The 15,614-nt window shown below is 43.4% G+C and overlaps 1 protein-coding gene across 3 annotated transcripts in view; it reads right to left on the bottom strand.

Annotated features, from left to right (window-relative positions):
* Window positions 1-4,203: 4,203 nt before the first annotated feature.
* Window positions 4,204-15,614, bottom strand: part of herc2 (HECT and RLD domain containing E3 ubiquitin protein ligase 2) — a 54,995-nt gene continuing 43,584 nt past the window's right edge. For all 3 annotated transcript variants that reach the window (XM_087836081.1, XM_087836082.1, XM_087836083.1), the window contains 20 exons: window positions 15,345-15,503; window positions 15,140-15,258; window positions 14,771-14,896; window positions 14,534-14,689; window positions 14,134-14,448; window positions 12,883-13,097; window positions 12,568-12,745; window positions 12,315-12,476; window positions 10,970-11,061; window positions 10,740-10,879; window positions 10,425-10,612; window positions 10,073-10,270; window positions 9,902-9,985; window positions 9,353-9,494; window positions 9,057-9,251; window positions 8,708-8,820; window positions 6,751-6,941; window positions 6,262-6,367; window positions 5,963-6,175; window positions 4,204-5,563 (listed from right to left, as the gene is read on the bottom strand). In XM_087836081.1, the coding sequence (XP_087692207.1) occupies window positions 5,291-5,563; window positions 5,963-6,175; window positions 6,262-6,367; window positions 6,751-6,941; window positions 8,708-8,820; window positions 9,057-9,251; window positions 9,353-9,494; window positions 9,902-9,985; window positions 10,073-10,270; window positions 10,425-10,612; window positions 10,740-10,879; window positions 10,970-11,061; window positions 12,315-12,476; window positions 12,568-12,745; window positions 12,883-13,097; window positions 14,134-14,448; window positions 14,534-14,689; window positions 14,771-14,896; window positions 15,140-15,258; window positions 15,345-15,503 (3,365 nt within the window). In that variant the 3' untranslated portion in view covers window positions 4,204-5,290. The remainder of the gene's footprint in view (window positions 5,564-5,962; window positions 6,176-6,261; window positions 6,368-6,750; window positions 6,942-8,707; window positions 8,821-9,056; window positions 9,252-9,352; window positions 9,495-9,901; window positions 9,986-10,072; window positions 10,271-10,424; window positions 10,613-10,739; window positions 10,880-10,969; window positions 11,062-12,314; window positions 12,477-12,567; window positions 12,746-12,882; window positions 13,098-14,133; window positions 14,449-14,533; window positions 14,690-14,770; window positions 14,897-15,139; window positions 15,259-15,344; window positions 15,504-15,614) is intronic.

Below are 15,614 nucleotides of genomic sequence, written 5' to 3'. Positions count from 1 at the left end.
TTCTTTGTTAACGTCATTTACATCTCACCACCCAAAGAAAAAAAATCTGTGGCGCTGCGGCTTGTCTGGTGGATGTTTATGACTAAAAAATGAGAGAAAATGGCTTTTTTAAATTATTTTTTTTAACAAAAGAGAGAAAATGATTTGAACTGTTTGTGAAAGTGGAGGAAGAAAAACTTATTAATTAAATATCATTGAAAATGGTTGCTGACGCGAAAGGTTACTAATATTCCTTTTGTTAGAAGTCAGGGGTTTTTTATATTTAAAAAATGGGAACTTTAATCAATTTAAATGAAAACTCAGAATTTAAAAAGACAAAAGAGAGAAAAAAGATTCACAATAAAACTGTTTATGCATCTGAAGCTAATTTTTTTCATTGTACTAAACAGCATCTAAGGTCAGGACTGGGCACAAGGATCTGATTTAAATTTAAAAAATTTAAATTTAAATTTCATATCTTTGTTTTGTGGCCTTGTTTATCTTCTACATTTTTTCCTCTTTATTTTAATAAAGAAAATTGAATTTTAAAAACAACTGAGGCTCTTTAAAATTCAAGGATTTGCAGAACGCTTCAACAAAACCAGGGACTGTATCTTTAATTTAATCTCTTAATATATTTGCATTTGACCCAACACAGCTGAGCAGATTAGGATTTTAACATCCTGCCATCCATGAGTAAAAGCTAGTGAACCAGACTAACAGGACCTAAGTAATTAGAAACTCCCACCACTAAAACCTCCAGCCTATAAAAATGATCTGTTCAGTGAACTGAACACAAACAGCGATACAAATATATTTCTCATAAGTCCCCAAAAATGATCTTAAAGAGTTAATTCTCAGAAGTCTCTGAAGACAGCGTCTCCCATTGAGCGGTCTGAGTCACCTGGTCTGGACTCGGGGCTGCCTGTGAGGATAAAGCTTGACGCTCTGGTCTTGTGGGCTGATGTGAGATGTCGTAGTGAGAACAGAGAAATCACATGAAGAGGAGAGTAAACTAGGAGTCTGACGGAGGTTTAACCGGCGTCACCGCGGCGTCAGAGCAAAGGAGCTTTTCGCTGCTTTGTGTTCATCTCATCAGGACTGAGCGCTGGATGCTGACTGGTCATGACAACGGAGTCATGTGATGCAGGCTCACACAAAGCAGAAGTTAATGTGAATGAACTCGCTTTAGTAACACACTCATGTCCGTGAGCCCGACTGAGCAGCAGGCGTTCAGAGATGTTCAGCTGGGATAAATCTGCCTGTTCACTCAGTGCCTTGATCTGAATGCTTGTTAGCTGTCTGCTGAGCCAGGGAAGGTTTCTGAGTTGGTGGCACATGATCCTCTTGATCTACAGAACACAAGAAGAGTAAAAACAGTGCAGGCCTCCGAACTGAATGTGAAGGCACCATCTGATTGTCAGCACTCTGCTGAGGAGCCTGATGATGCTCAAGTGAAATATCTAAGGGTCAAAGTTCACTTTTACAATGTTGAGGGCATTTAGACGTTGCTCTGATCTGCAGCAGTTTTTGTACCTTAATGATTGTGAATGTATTCTTCTCCTCACTTCCTGTCACGTATCTCCTGTTTCACCGGTGGAGCTTCATATTAGACAAAGTTTCTCATGATGAGGTCAGTGTGTGCACAATATTCCCTGTGAGCTGCAGACTGCTCGGAACACTCAGTTTATCCCAATTTATTTTTTTGACTCTTTGCCATGCATGAATTCAATCTCAGAAACCTCTAAACGGGTGACCAGCCTCATAATCAGAAGACAGAGAAAGAGAAGCAGAGAAGTCAGAACAGCTTATTTAAATTTCTGGGTGAACTAAGGGGCTGCAACGAGGCCCAGACAAACACCCGAGGATCCAAACATTACTCTTGTATAAATGTTTTAAGATTTAAAATTTTAGTTTGTCTTTTTGGGGAGAGGTGTAAAGTTTGGACTGTAATGAGAGAATCAGAAACATTTAAAGCTTTCTGAAACCAAGGAATGAAAGGAAGATATTTGGGAACTGAGGAAACCAGTTAGTCTCTTTGACAGTCAAACCTTGTTAAAAGAATGCAGCACGGCATCCAATTCAAAATGAGCTTTTGTTCTTAGAAAACCAGCCTCATTTCTCAGTTTAACATTTGGTACTTTGTCTTTGGCAATAAATTCTTTGCAGATCATTTCATTCTGTTCTTTCATGTGACACAAAAATGCAGTTGTATGACCAGTAGTGAGTTTTTAATGTCACTCCCCACCCCAACCCTCTTTCATGTGTTGCCTTTCCAGGAATTTTTTCTGATTCAGTGATCCACATGACTTCAGCCACTTTGAACACGTACGTTAGACTGCACCGATCCGCTCTGTTCAGCTGAAGAGACTAATTCACGTGTTTATATTCGGCATGTCTGACTGCTTTGATGTTTTTTTCACCAGTTTGTCATGTGTCATTCACACACACAAAGCATTTCAAACTGCTCCACCCTGTATAAAAAGTGACATGCCAGGAGTACAATTTGGCGGTTTTGTGGGTTGAAAAACAGGAAAGTGTTCCTGACAGTAAAACTACGGCACAGAAACGGCCCTCTTATTTTACAATGCTTATTTACGGTGATGAGTAAAAAAAAAGAGGGTTGGAGATGATAAAAACCTTTGTCACCCTCCCACCCACATGCAGTCACATGGGCTGCCTGATCACCCCGAGCAGCATCCCTCAGTCCACATGATCTAAATACAGCAGCCAAAACTTTCAGCCCTCTCCTGAGGAACCTGCTCCCAGTTCAGGAGACAGACATCCTCTCCACTCTTAAGATCAGGCTTCAAACTTTCCTTTTTGATGAATTTTGTAGTTCCTTTGCTTCCATCTTTTCACTCCCTGTGCATTTATATGACACCACTGCATTCAATGATTCAGTTTCATCTCAGTGCAGGTACCTAGGGCTTCTTCTTCACTACAGTCTTGCCTCTAAACACGACTCGCTAGGTTTCCCATAATATTATGTCTTGACCTTACTTTGTAAAGTCCCGTGAGATAACTTACATTATGTTTTGGGATTATAGAATTAACATTAAACTGCTTAGCATGATGATTTGCGGAACGCAGCGCACGCTCTCACATGACCACGGGAACCTTTTTTCTTCTTGCTGAAACCTAAATGGCTATACTTAGCTGTAATTCCCCAGTAACAGGTCAAAGACTGTATCCAAAGATGGACATAAACATGACTTTTTTGCAGCCTTGAGTGTTTCGGTTGAAACAGTGCATCAGAAGTGATGTCATTCACAGGCCACACCCTAAACATACATTGGTTCATCTTGTCTTTTACGCTGCATGTTCTGGAATTTACGGACCATTCTAACCAGTTAGTGAGTTGAAGTCCCACTAACTCATCTTGTATTACCTTCCAGTGGATACGATTTTATCATGCATCATCACAATGGACCGGTACTTGTGCTTTTCTGCTCAGAGCACTTGAGCTCTTTCTGCTACAAGCCTCATTCACAGAGTCACACAAGCAGTATTTTCAGTACCGAAGCACTTTATCCAACATCCACTCGTACTCCAACAGATGCACTTTCAGTTCAGTACTTTGCCCAATTCAGCTGGGGATCGAACCACCAACCTTCCAACTGGTAGGCGACAAACTTTCTCCTGAGCTGCAGGATGCAACACAGCCTTGTAATGATGCGCAGAGGACAGTAGTTTTTTTTTTTTTTTAAATGGTTCTATTTTTTTATACTTCATCCCATAATTTTGACATCGTTGCACTGAAATGATAACAGAGAGGGCTGGTGTCACCCCAGGTCACCCTTCTGCTACTGCCCTGGATCACACTTCTAATTCCAGTCCTAATATTCCCTTGCAAAGATTTGAAATTGCATTTATTCTTATATAATATTAAACAAGTTTGCCACTTTTGCCTGACAGGACACTTTTTTCACAATTGAGGCAGGAATCCAATCTGAAATAACCAAAACTAAAAAACAAAAACACATTATGACTAAAGTGCTTTAGTAGAAATATGACGTTTCCAGAAAGTAATCCGCTTGAAGGGGGAGATATTAACCTCCCTTTATGTTACAGACTATATAGGACACAGCTGGAGATGAAGGGCTCAGCCATCCTCCCTCTCTGCCTGAAGCCTGGACTGTAGTGAAAAGCACCTGACTCCCAGCAGAGTACTGTACGTGGTGAAAAAAGGACTAAGTCCACAAAGAATGCTAATGATTTCTAAGCCAAGCCTTCAAGGCTTCATAAAACAGAGGACTTTTTTTTTTTTACCTCTCGTGACTCCACTTAACTGTGCATGATTATGCAAGGTGGAAGTCAAAGCCGACATTTCAGAGCAGTTATTGGAGCTAAAGACACCATAAGGAGTCTGTACAATTTTTCCCAGGACATGAGAGAGAGGCGCTGCCCTCCTGGTGCTCAAGCAACAATCCCCCACAAGTAATCACGGGAGACTTCTTTAACACTCCGCCGCCATCAAGCTGGGATGTTTGTGCCGCATATTACAACGGATTCTTCAAGAAATCAAAGAGAAAATCTGATCGGCTTCAAGCTAGAGCACCGCCTCTTGTAAGACGAGGACAACACAAAAACAAAAGGATAAAGCGGTTTCATGAGGGCGGCCTTCAACTCTTTCCAAACATGACATTTATGCAATAACCTTAATCTGCAAAACGATGTCTGACAGGAATAAAACTCAGAACTGAATGTCATTTTGATGTGAGCTTGTAGTGATTTGTGTTTCACACAGAAAACATGGGATTAATCAGATTACATTTAATAAGCAGGAATGAGACCTGTGAATACATGGCACAGTCGCATTATGTACATTTGTTAAGGAGATGGTGCACAGACATGGTTGTGGGGAGGGGCGGGGTACAGGAATCTTAAAATGACCCTTCAGTGGGCTCGGACTGAGCCTGGTGAGAAACACTGACTTTAAGTTAAAAACTTTTTTTAAATTTATTATAAAGAAACATTACCAAGAAACAAAAACACTACTGTTTTTCGCACATGAACTTCTATATACACCCTACGGAGAGGAAACTCACACAAACCAGAGGGGATCTACCACAGTGCTAGGCTGGAGCCTGTTTTTTTTAGTTCAGCTGGAATAATACACATAATTCTGTAACACAACAATCAGAAACTAACCCAGAGTGAGGCCGTGTTCGTTCCTCTCTTTAGCTTATAACGCTTTTAAAGCTCATTGCACACCCCCGCCCCCCCCACACACAGACATTTGTGTCTTTGCAGTGTTTCTATGTATGTGTGCATCGACACACGAGACCAGCAGTCTCTCTGCGGCCCTTCAGTGTCCCGTTAAGTAATCCTGGGTGGAGTCGGACGCGAACGAGTCGGCGTCCTCGTTGTCGGAGTCCTCGCTGCTGTCGTCGGCCGCGGGCTCGCCGGACAGGGCGATGCGGGCGTAATCGTCTGTGTCAATGGACTTGCAGAAGTGAATGGCGTACTTCAGCTTCTCTTCCAGGACCTGTTTACACGAGTACCTGGGCAGCTTGAGGAGGAAGAAACACGTGTAGGACTCTGGCAGGAAGTGGTCGGGGGGGTTGTACTTATCCAGCACCTGAAGACAAACGCGGAACATTAGTTTTATATTTAGAGCACCAAAATAATTTTGGAGCTTTATTTTATGTATTTGAATCAGGGCGAGAGATGTTCCTGCTGATTCTTCAGTTGAAAAAAAGTAGTAGTAGTAGAAAAAAAATGTGGAACAATTTCAAGAACAACGTTAAACACAAATCATCTTTGCATGTGCATATGCGTCAGATTAGTTGCAGCCTGGCTACATGTCACGGTTACACGTCAGTTTACTATGACAGTACTGCAGAAGCACGCTGACAGGCACACTTGTCAGCAGAGTTCACGGTACAACATTTGTGCAGGTAGTCGGTGACGCAGAGTCAATCATTTCACTCACGAGAAGCGTTAAAAAGAATTAGGGGACAACTTTTAGGTTTCTCACCTGGACCACAAAGTCTCTTCCTCGGAAATCAGCGATGGTGCGCGGCAGACGTGTGCGGCCCCAGACGAACCTCAGGAATAGAGACCTCTCTGTGTTTGAGAAGGACTCCATCACGTCCCAGAACCACTGAATGAGAGGTGCTGTCGGCTCCACCCCTTTATAAGTGGCCACTGACTTCAGCAGGTGCAGCGGGATGTCCGGGCTTCCGCACACCTGCGAAGAAACAAACACACACTATAAAATCTGCACACAACCAGGGGACAGATGTGGCTTCACAGCCTAGAGATGCTCTCCCTCACCATTGTTTCCAGCTCGTAGCCAGTGAAAAGTGACAGCAGGGGGACGGGGACCACTCGAGCCATTCCCTCACGCACTGCAGACACTTGCTCATCAAACTCGTGGAGTCTGCAGGAAGACAGAGGGAAACTCAAACAAATGCACAGCTGTTTTCACACATGCACTGCAGAGCTCAACGTTTATGGGCCTTAGAATGATGAGACATCAAGCGACCTTTAACCTGCCAGCTACCCAGGGCATCAGTTCAGATTTTGGTGCATTAAAACTCAGTGAGTGGGCATCATGATTCACTTTATCCAGAAACCTCCATCACCTAAACCACACAGAGTATTTCATGCAGTATGAACAAGTCTGAAGCAGACTACTTCCTGCTGTGGACTTAATGTGAGAGAGGAGAGCTGTGGGAGATTTGCTAACCTGATGCTCTAGAAACTGTCCAGAGCTTATTTGTGAAAGTAGATTATTTGTATGCAGTGAGCATGTTCTCTTACCTGTAGTTGATGGCCAGGCGGACGTATTCTGCACGGTTCTCCAGGGTGATGTGGGAGTACTTGGAGCTGAGCTGGATGTCTTGGCCGCTGGCATTGGGCACGGTAAAGGGCAGGGTCAAGGCCTCGAACTCCTCAGGTGTGGCCTCGTTGTCCCGAATGTACATCAAGCCAGGAATAAAATCCTTATCAACCTGGGAAAAAACACAGAGCAAATCACTGCTGGGAATTTGAACTAAACTGAGTAATAAACGTACAATTTAGCTGAACTTTACGCAACATTTATCTGTGTGTGTGTGTGTGTGTGTGTGTGTGTGTGTGTGTGTGTGTGTGTGTGTGTGTGAGCATGTGCCCACATGCCCACAACTCATTAACACAACACAGTTCCCGTGAGTGCTGGAGTGATCCATTTCTTGGAGTCTTGTGCTAAATTCATTTCCCAGCTAACCTTTCCAATATCTCAGGGGCAAAACCACAAAACAAGGGCAGCTTTGTGAGGTAGAAGCCCTTTTTTCCACTCCACTGTTCCCCCAAAGACGGCTCAGGAGCTCATGATCAGAGTTTGAGGGCAGGAGTCGACTCACACCATCTGAGACAAAAGCTGAGGTTATGCCTCGCGACCTTCTTCACTTCAGCAAGTACAGATTCTAACCTTTCTAAGGAGCAGCACAGTATGAGTTTCGAGAAACATCTAGAGAGGTCCGTACCACTGCAGAACAGCGGAGGGGCTTAGGTTTTAATCTCAGAAGGAATATATACAAATGGGTTTCTCCTCCATGTTATAATGCACGTCATGGAGTTTGTTATGTCAGATATTACACAACATTTTCAGTCTTTCACCTTTCCAGCTGCAGGGAGGAGGAAAGGTTGAATTCTGAGCTTCTGTCTGAGTGTTTTGTGGGTAGCGGCCCTAAGAAAGAATGGACAATATGAAGCTATCATACGCTTTAAATGGCCCTTGTGTGAGAACAGATGTGGCTTTGACTCAGCAATGATTTTGCTGCCTCGTGTCAGAGTTTAAGAGTCGTTTATTCCTTTTACAATCATTTGTAAATCAGGAACAAAGACACAAAAGCAAAGAGACGTCTGTAGCACGCAGCTGATGCTTAAGTGCATCGGAGCTGGCATGCTGCAACTACAGAAAACCTGACTGCTTTCCGTTTTAAACATTCACCAACATTTAAAAAAAAAACAAAACAGAAACTTATCATTTTAAATGCTCCTGAGTGTCCACGCTCTCTGCTCTGAGTGCATGATCACTTCAAATTCACTGTGGTTTTGCTTTTGATTTCTTTACTTTCTCCTTTTCCCCTTTGTCGCTTCCTTCGATGCAGACTCTTTCCACTTCTTGCTCTAATGCTGGGTCAAATTTACTTGTTCTATTAATAATTAAATTTGGAAAAGAATTAGTAACTGCAACACCATCATCATTTTAAGCCTTTTTGTTGAGAAGCATTACATTTTATAGCCTGCATGAGTGAAATGGTTATTGTCCATGTCTGCACTTCCTTTACTTCACTAACCTCTGACATCAGGAAACTATGTTTGTTAAGGGAGGGCAGCCAGTTTGTTTCACAGGTGAAGTCAGAACTAAAAACGGCCAATGAGCTTCTCCTGCTTTTTTTGTTATTTTTAAACTAACCACTGGTTATGTGGAAACCTGCTACATCCCCTTTGCCTTTTTTGCCTCCTCAGACAGCGAAACTCTTTGCCCAGCTGTTCTACTTATTGCAGCATCCATCATTCCAGCTTCAGACAGATAAAGAGCAAAACAGAAGCACGGTCCTCTTTTGGATGTGGTCCATGTAAAAGGAAAGACAGTGACAGCAGAGGGTCTTAGGAGGTTAATAGTGTCTTTAAAAAATAAACCCAAAAAAACTACAAAGTGTACTTATTTATTTTATAATAAGTTAAAGCAAAAATGAAAACAAACACGCCTGTGAGGGGGCTGTGCACATACCTCACTGAGGTCAGCGATGGTCAGATTCATGCCTGCCAGCTGTTTCCAAACAGGCTCTGCCAAATTCAGGCTAAGAGGGCTTCCAGTCCGGATTGCAATCCCTAGGAGCACTCCTGCAGACGCAGCAAGGCAGAGGACATTACCCACAGATCAAACGTGAACACTGAGCTGTGCGAGGACGCGTGAACCAACAATAAAAATTATGTGTACTAAATAAAACAAGCCAGGTGCTTTATCAGTGAAAATGCAGATGAAATATTTACACTTTTTATACTAAAAGCATATTTTCAGAGTTGGTTTATCTGGGATTAACACCCCAGTCCTGACTGGGAGATTAACTGGATTATACCTAGGAAGCGGAACATGCTCATGTGAAGAGCGGACTTGGCTGCGGGGTTTAGCAGGAAGCAGTCCCTGTTGGCGCCCGACTCGTCGCGGCCATTTGGGGTGACAATGAGCAGAGGAGTCAGTGCGTTCTGCAGCTCCTCGCACATTTCAGCGATGGACTCGCTGTAGCCTCCACCGCAGTCATCCACAGACTCCCCTGAGAAAATAGGTGCAGCGTATTTAAAACAAGGGTAAGGAAAGGTTTCTGACAGTTCGGAGTTTAAAGGGAGGCGTGGGCATCACAGCCTGGACACGTACCTACAAATTTGACCTTCCACACGCGATGAGGAAGCAGCAGGCTGTCGGGGCTAAAAGAGCTCATTTTGGCACACATCTGACCAAATACAGACTTTGTTCCATCAGGACCTGCCAGACCTCCTTTGCTACGGGAACGCTTCACCTGTGGGGTGAAGAAGAAGGGGAGGAAAGAAAAAAAAAAATAGAGATTACGGTTTGATCTGGTTCTGTTGTGGGCTTAACAACTTCCTGCTAGATAGAGAGGAAGTCCTGATGTGCATGACCAGCTTGTTATGACAGCTCCCACTACAATACAACTCGAGTTAGATGAAGGGGAAAGGGGTGGAGGAGGAGGAGGAAAGACTCCCTACAGACAAGCTGGAGAGCAGATCACACACCATGAAACAATCCCCTTATGAAAGACATCACATGTAACAGTCAGGAGCCAGTCTGGAACGCAGCCTCACAGGGAGAGCAGGGAGAGGGAACTACAGTAAGGGGGGCCGGAGACTTGAAAGGAGACCAAAGTGAGTGATTATGTGAGCTATATGCATGTGTTTCTAAAAGTACCTGTATCCTGTTCAGCTCCACCACAGGTCCATGCTGTCTGTCCCTCACCATCGTGGCTTGAACTACCTTCCTGAAAGCCGCTTCCTGTTCAAATAATTTAAAGAAATGTTTTAGTGCCTGTCACATCATTCCACATCATGGAATTGGTTTCTCAGTACCGTGCTGTCCCACCTTGCCCTGGGAGATGAGAATGCCCCTGAGTGTGTCGAATCCCACCGAGGGGCCATGGCCCGTCTGACCGAGCCGGCCCTCCAGGTCAAACATCGGTATGCACGGGCAGAAAAGCTCTGAGATGTGATGCAGCAGCACCAGCCTGTTCCTCAGGGCCATGATCGGGATCTCCTGCAGGTGGTTGTACTCCATGGGAACCTGAAACACAGCACACGCTCATCTGGTTGGATCTGGCTTTGATTTTTTTTTTTATATATATATATTTTTTTTTATCTGCACAACTTTAATGCCATCTACTGGAAGCTGAAACCTAATTTTCTACCTCAGTTTCTACTTTCAGTGAGTGTAGTACCTGTGCAGGCAGCTTTCCTGCATTAGTGGGCTTGCTTGTGGACCAGGCCAGAGTGTGAGCAGATCCACAGGCCACCCTGTTGATTTTCTTGCCCTGCAGTGCAGCCACCAGCCGCGGCCTCTGGATGGCGTTCGTAGTCCCATCTCCAAGTTGGCCTTCATCGTTGTCACCCCATGTGTACACTTCTCCTGAGCCAAACAAGCAACAAAACCTTTTGTGAAGCTAAATCTAACTCAACATAACCGATCTGCTAGGTTTAATGAATAAAGAGAATTTGTACCAAAAAACGATCGCACATAAAAACATTCTTCCTACCATCCTCTGTGCAGCACACACAGTGAAGGGACCCCGTAGCGATGGCGATGACTTTCTTCCCTTGTAGCCCTTGGACCTGCCTGGGCCTTCGAACGTGGTCATCAGAGCCATGGCCCAGCCGATGGTAGTCACCTTTTCCCCTTTAAAAGGACACATTAACACACCACGATAAGCCACCTCATCACAACCAAATACAACACCTGAACTTGACAGCTCGTCTCTGTACTTACCACGTATACACAGCTCCAGACTTTGTGAGAGCCACAGAAAACTGCGAACCACACTCGACTTTGACCACTCCGAGGCCGGTGAGAGAGTCGATCTGAAAAGCAGAGGGACAGGTTAACTTTCAATTTTTTAGCACTGAAACATAACTCACGTTTGTGGCTTTTAAAACACCTTGATAAGGTCTTCCTCTGTAGAGCCGACATTACAGGAATAAAACGCAGAACTACGTCATCATTTCATTTGCACTCTGCTACTGTTTCTATCCTGTTCTGTCATTATGAGTGAAACAGTGAAGCTGATCATGTTAGGGTGAGGAGCCGAGAAATCCTGTTACATTTACTGAAAAACAAAAAGGCACCAAGGCCTCAGAACCAACCTGTGTCTGTACACACAGAGCTTTAAAAATAAGAACTACGCTACATATGTCTAAACAAGCAAAATACTCATTATACATTAATATAACGCAGCATATTACATTTTGGTTCCCTGTCCTTATATTTTGTGTTTACAGTGTACAAATACTACCAAACAGAACAACAAACCCTTCCGTAAATTCAAAACAATTTAGGTAATGAAAAACTGCAAAGCTAATTCTGGATTCAAAATTTTTTTGTGTACCGATTTTCTCATGATAAGTATGGTCAAAGGTTTTGGGGTTTTTATTATTTAAAATAATATCATTTGAAATTTAATTTTTATTGAAATTCACCATCTTTAAACTGACACGTTCAGGAATTTAATAATTATGTGGAAAAACAAAAATAAAGATTATTAAAGCAAGTTCATATCTCTGACCCTTTGATAGGATCTCAACTTTCCAGGGTGGTGGAGAGTCAGAAACAGAAAGTTGTGCTTCCAGTACAGCAGTTTCATGGTCTTCACCCTCAGCACCTTTTCTAACAGTCTTCATCTTTGCATATCCAGGTGGTGCCAGCATAACTGTTGTACACCATGACAGGTGACACCATTCTCTTGCCCTGGCCTTTAAGTCATCTTCAAAAGCCAATCTTACCACACCAAAGAGAAGATATTTGGCAGCATGACACACCCTTCTATGTATTTACCAAAGTTGCTACTTAACAAAATTGGTTGTACCTAAAAAAAAAAAAATTAAATAAAAGTGCAGTCTGGCCCCATTTTACATGACACTATTTATCGATTTATTTATTTTTTGGGGGCACAAAATAAATACCTTTACCTAAAAGTTGTGTATACTGACCTTATAAAGAACAGAAAACTGATTAGATGATTCAGACTCTGGTCTCCCACATGAAATAACTAGAAAACTGAAGTATAACTGATGCCTCTGTTCCCCTCCAGTACACACTGCTCTGTAATCCTTCTTACCTTCATGGGGATTTTGCAGCCATCACTGCCTCCCCGGCCCAGTTTGCCGTAGTCCCCATCTCCCCAGGACCAGACCATGTCATCATCAGTTAGACAGAGTGTCTGGGCATCCCCGCTGCCGCAGGCGACATCAATGACTCTGTGACCCTGCAGTGCATCCACCTGGATAAAGCACACTCAGTTACTCTTTACAAGTTTAGCACTTTTTTTTTTTTTTGAGTCTTGTGAGAAACTGAGTCGAGTGACCACAGACCAGCTTGGGTTTAAGCTGGTCCTCGCTGTCTCCGTGTCCCAGGCGTCCATAGCGACCCTTGCCCCACGTGAAGAGCTCTCCGCTGGCAGTGATGCAGGCACTGTGAGCTCCTCCGGCTGCAATATCCACCACTTCCACTCCCCTCAGAGACTCAATCACACGGGGACGGTCACAGGGGCTAAAGACAAAAGGACGCACAGTTAGCACAAAAATTTACTTAAAAATTTTTGAGTGAGGTTTAGTTTTATATATATGTATGAACTATAAACTTAATATGAAAGAGGTTTTCTTATTTTTAGTGCATGTAGTCTTAACCTTCTGTTCCCATGGCCGAGTTTTCCGTCCTCAGCTTCACCCCATGAGTAGACTTCTCCCTCAGAGGACAGTGCCAAGCAGTGCTTTCCTCCAGAGTTCACAGCCACCTTTCTGATGAACACATGCTGAATGGACTCCAGCAAGGTTGGGGTCGACACAGACTCAGTGCCACCGATACCCAGCCTGCCCCCTGCACCATATCCTGTGGCATAGAGCTGAGCATCGACAGAAAATAAACTGATGTTAGAACCCAAAGCAAAAATAAAGGTTGAGCTGACTTTACGTACAAAGTCTGTCGTTTATTTAATCAAGCCATGCATTTTCACAAGTACATGACTTTAAATTGTGATACTTGGAGTATGAAATATCACATGATTAAAAAGGCTGGTTCTTTCCTGGGTGTCAGACTGGAGAACCTGGAGGAGGTGTCTGAGAAGAGAATGCTAAAAAAAGCTTCTTTGTATCATGGACAACCCCTCCCACCCCATGCACGCCTCCATGATGGACCATCGGAGGATATGCAGCAAAAGACTAATCACCTCAAAATGCAGAACTGACCGCCACAGGAAATCCTTTGTTAGTGAGGATGAGTTGTACAGTCTTATTGCCATCGGCACAAAGTTATTCTGTTTCCATTCAGACCGTGCAATATCACCCAACAGTTTTTCATCGAACGTTTGTTTCATCTCCCCGTCATAACGCTGCTACTCTCTTTTATTCATTTGCACAATACTATGCCACTTTTAGAATCACCTTCACTGATAGGTAAGCTATTTATTTTTCAGGATATAGTTATATTGTTACTTGTTAGAGTTATTTGATATTATATTTTGCACTATCCTACTGTATACTAGTATTCTATTGTATATCTTATTCCTCTGTCCCTCTTGCTGCATTGAGCATGTATATGACAAAAGAATTTCCCTTGGGATAAATAAAGTTCTTCTTATCTTATCTTATGAAAATTTTCTGCACATATGAAGTTATGTGAGCTCAGAAATGCTGGGGAAAAAAAATATGGACCCATCTTTTTATACTCTGAGGAAAATATTCATAGTATGAATTTACTTCCTTGAACGGCTTCATTTAATATACTAAAATACGAAAAAAATATTCTAAAGTGGGAGGTAGTGATGCATTTTTATGAATGACCCTACAGTAGTCGTGCAGCAATGGTTCAGCTGATATTGTCGATGCTCTGTAAAGCGTTAGTGGCACAGAGGTTTTTATGACAGGTAAAAGCAAACACACCTTTCCATCAGCAGTGACAGCAAACAGAGTCTGCTCCCCACCAATAAGCTGGATTGGCCGCAATGTGGCGAGGGCTTCTGTAGATGTAGGTACTTTGACTTTTGCCCCCTCAATGCCCCCTAGCTGCCCTCTGTGGTTGTGCCCCCAGCCGTAAATGGTGCCACTCCCCCCGGCAGAAAGCGTCCAGTCATCTGGGCGCCGGTTCATCCATTGCACGAGCTGCTCGTCGTGCTCGCGCTTGAATAAGTCGTGACTCTCGTGCAGGGTGTTCATGCTCTCGTGATCTGCCATGAGCTCGCGAATTTTCTTTGTAACCTTTAAAAGGTGAAGGAAAATGGATTAGAGAGATTTTCAGGGCAAAATGAAAGCTTGCACAGACAACACAGCTGTGCAGACGTACCTCATCCAGGAAAGGTCTGGGTAAAGATGTTCTCTTATCTAGAGCCACAGCCACTCTGGAGGCAGTGCAATATCGGCGGAACCAGGCCCACTTATGTGTCTCAGCGCAGCAAGGTAAGGTATCGAGCTCGAGGTCACAGGCAAGAGCAACCAGTACCTGGGCAAAGTGTTAAAGTTATGCTTTGCAAAGGAAAACTATGGTGTTACCGTGTATTTAAGAGAACAACTGCGTGTATACCTTGAAAAACGGACTGTGGAGCAGCTGTTTCCCTCCGCGGACAATCGGGTCTTCATACTCATACTGCCTCTGCAGAGCCTCAGGCAGCCCCTTGACCAAAGCAGCCAGAGCACTACCTGTGAAGCTCTGAAAAAAGAAAGGCCATCGGTCAGTCGCATGTGCTGAGCGACAACATGTATAACTAACACTCATCTTTTCTTCAGGAAGAAATGTTTTTTCTGGACTTTTTTTTTTTTAGCTACATCATCTTCACGAGAGTCAAATATTTTTAGCTCTCCTTTACAGTCCAATAATTTCCCATAATAAATGGATAACGAATATTCCAATTAAGCCATCTGGCAGATATCTTAATTATGACAGTGTACTCACCATAGAGCGAGCCTCTCCTTCGCTGTCGCCCAGCAGCCTGTTTATGTTGATTGACTGACCAAATTCTGTGGTCAGAAGCTTCCGTAGCCTCTGCAGAGCCCACATCCTGTGACCAGCAGCTACACAAAACAAATTTAGTTCTGTGAAAATTTATTTCGTACTTTATTAAGAAATAATCTGGTGAAGCAAGAGCACAATTCTGTACCTAGAGCACTGAGCTGAGCACAAGCAGCAAGAGAAGCGGCTAGACGGGGCACGATGCTCCTATTGGATGCAAAGTTGAGCCTAAAGTCCAGGAGACATATGACCAGATCCATGGAGGGGCAGGACAAGATACAGCGATCAGACAGCAAGTCTTTGGGACCTGAAGAAGAAGAATGAAGTCTGACCGTCACAGACATACAGTTTAAATATTACCATCATATTATCACCAACTGGTTTCTGGACTCTACATTTTAAAGTCTCAACATTAGCT

The sequence above is a fragment of the Neolamprologus brichardi genome, chromosome 23, assembly GCF_056152115.1.
Source record: "Neolamprologus brichardi isolate AB-2024 chromosome 23, ASM5615211v1, whole genome shotgun sequence".
Lineage (NCBI taxonomy): Eukaryota > Metazoa > Chordata > Actinopteri > Cichliformes > Cichlidae > Neolamprologus > Neolamprologus brichardi.
Note: the sequence above shows the minus strand (reverse complement) of the source record. Positions and strands in the feature narration are given on the sequence as shown.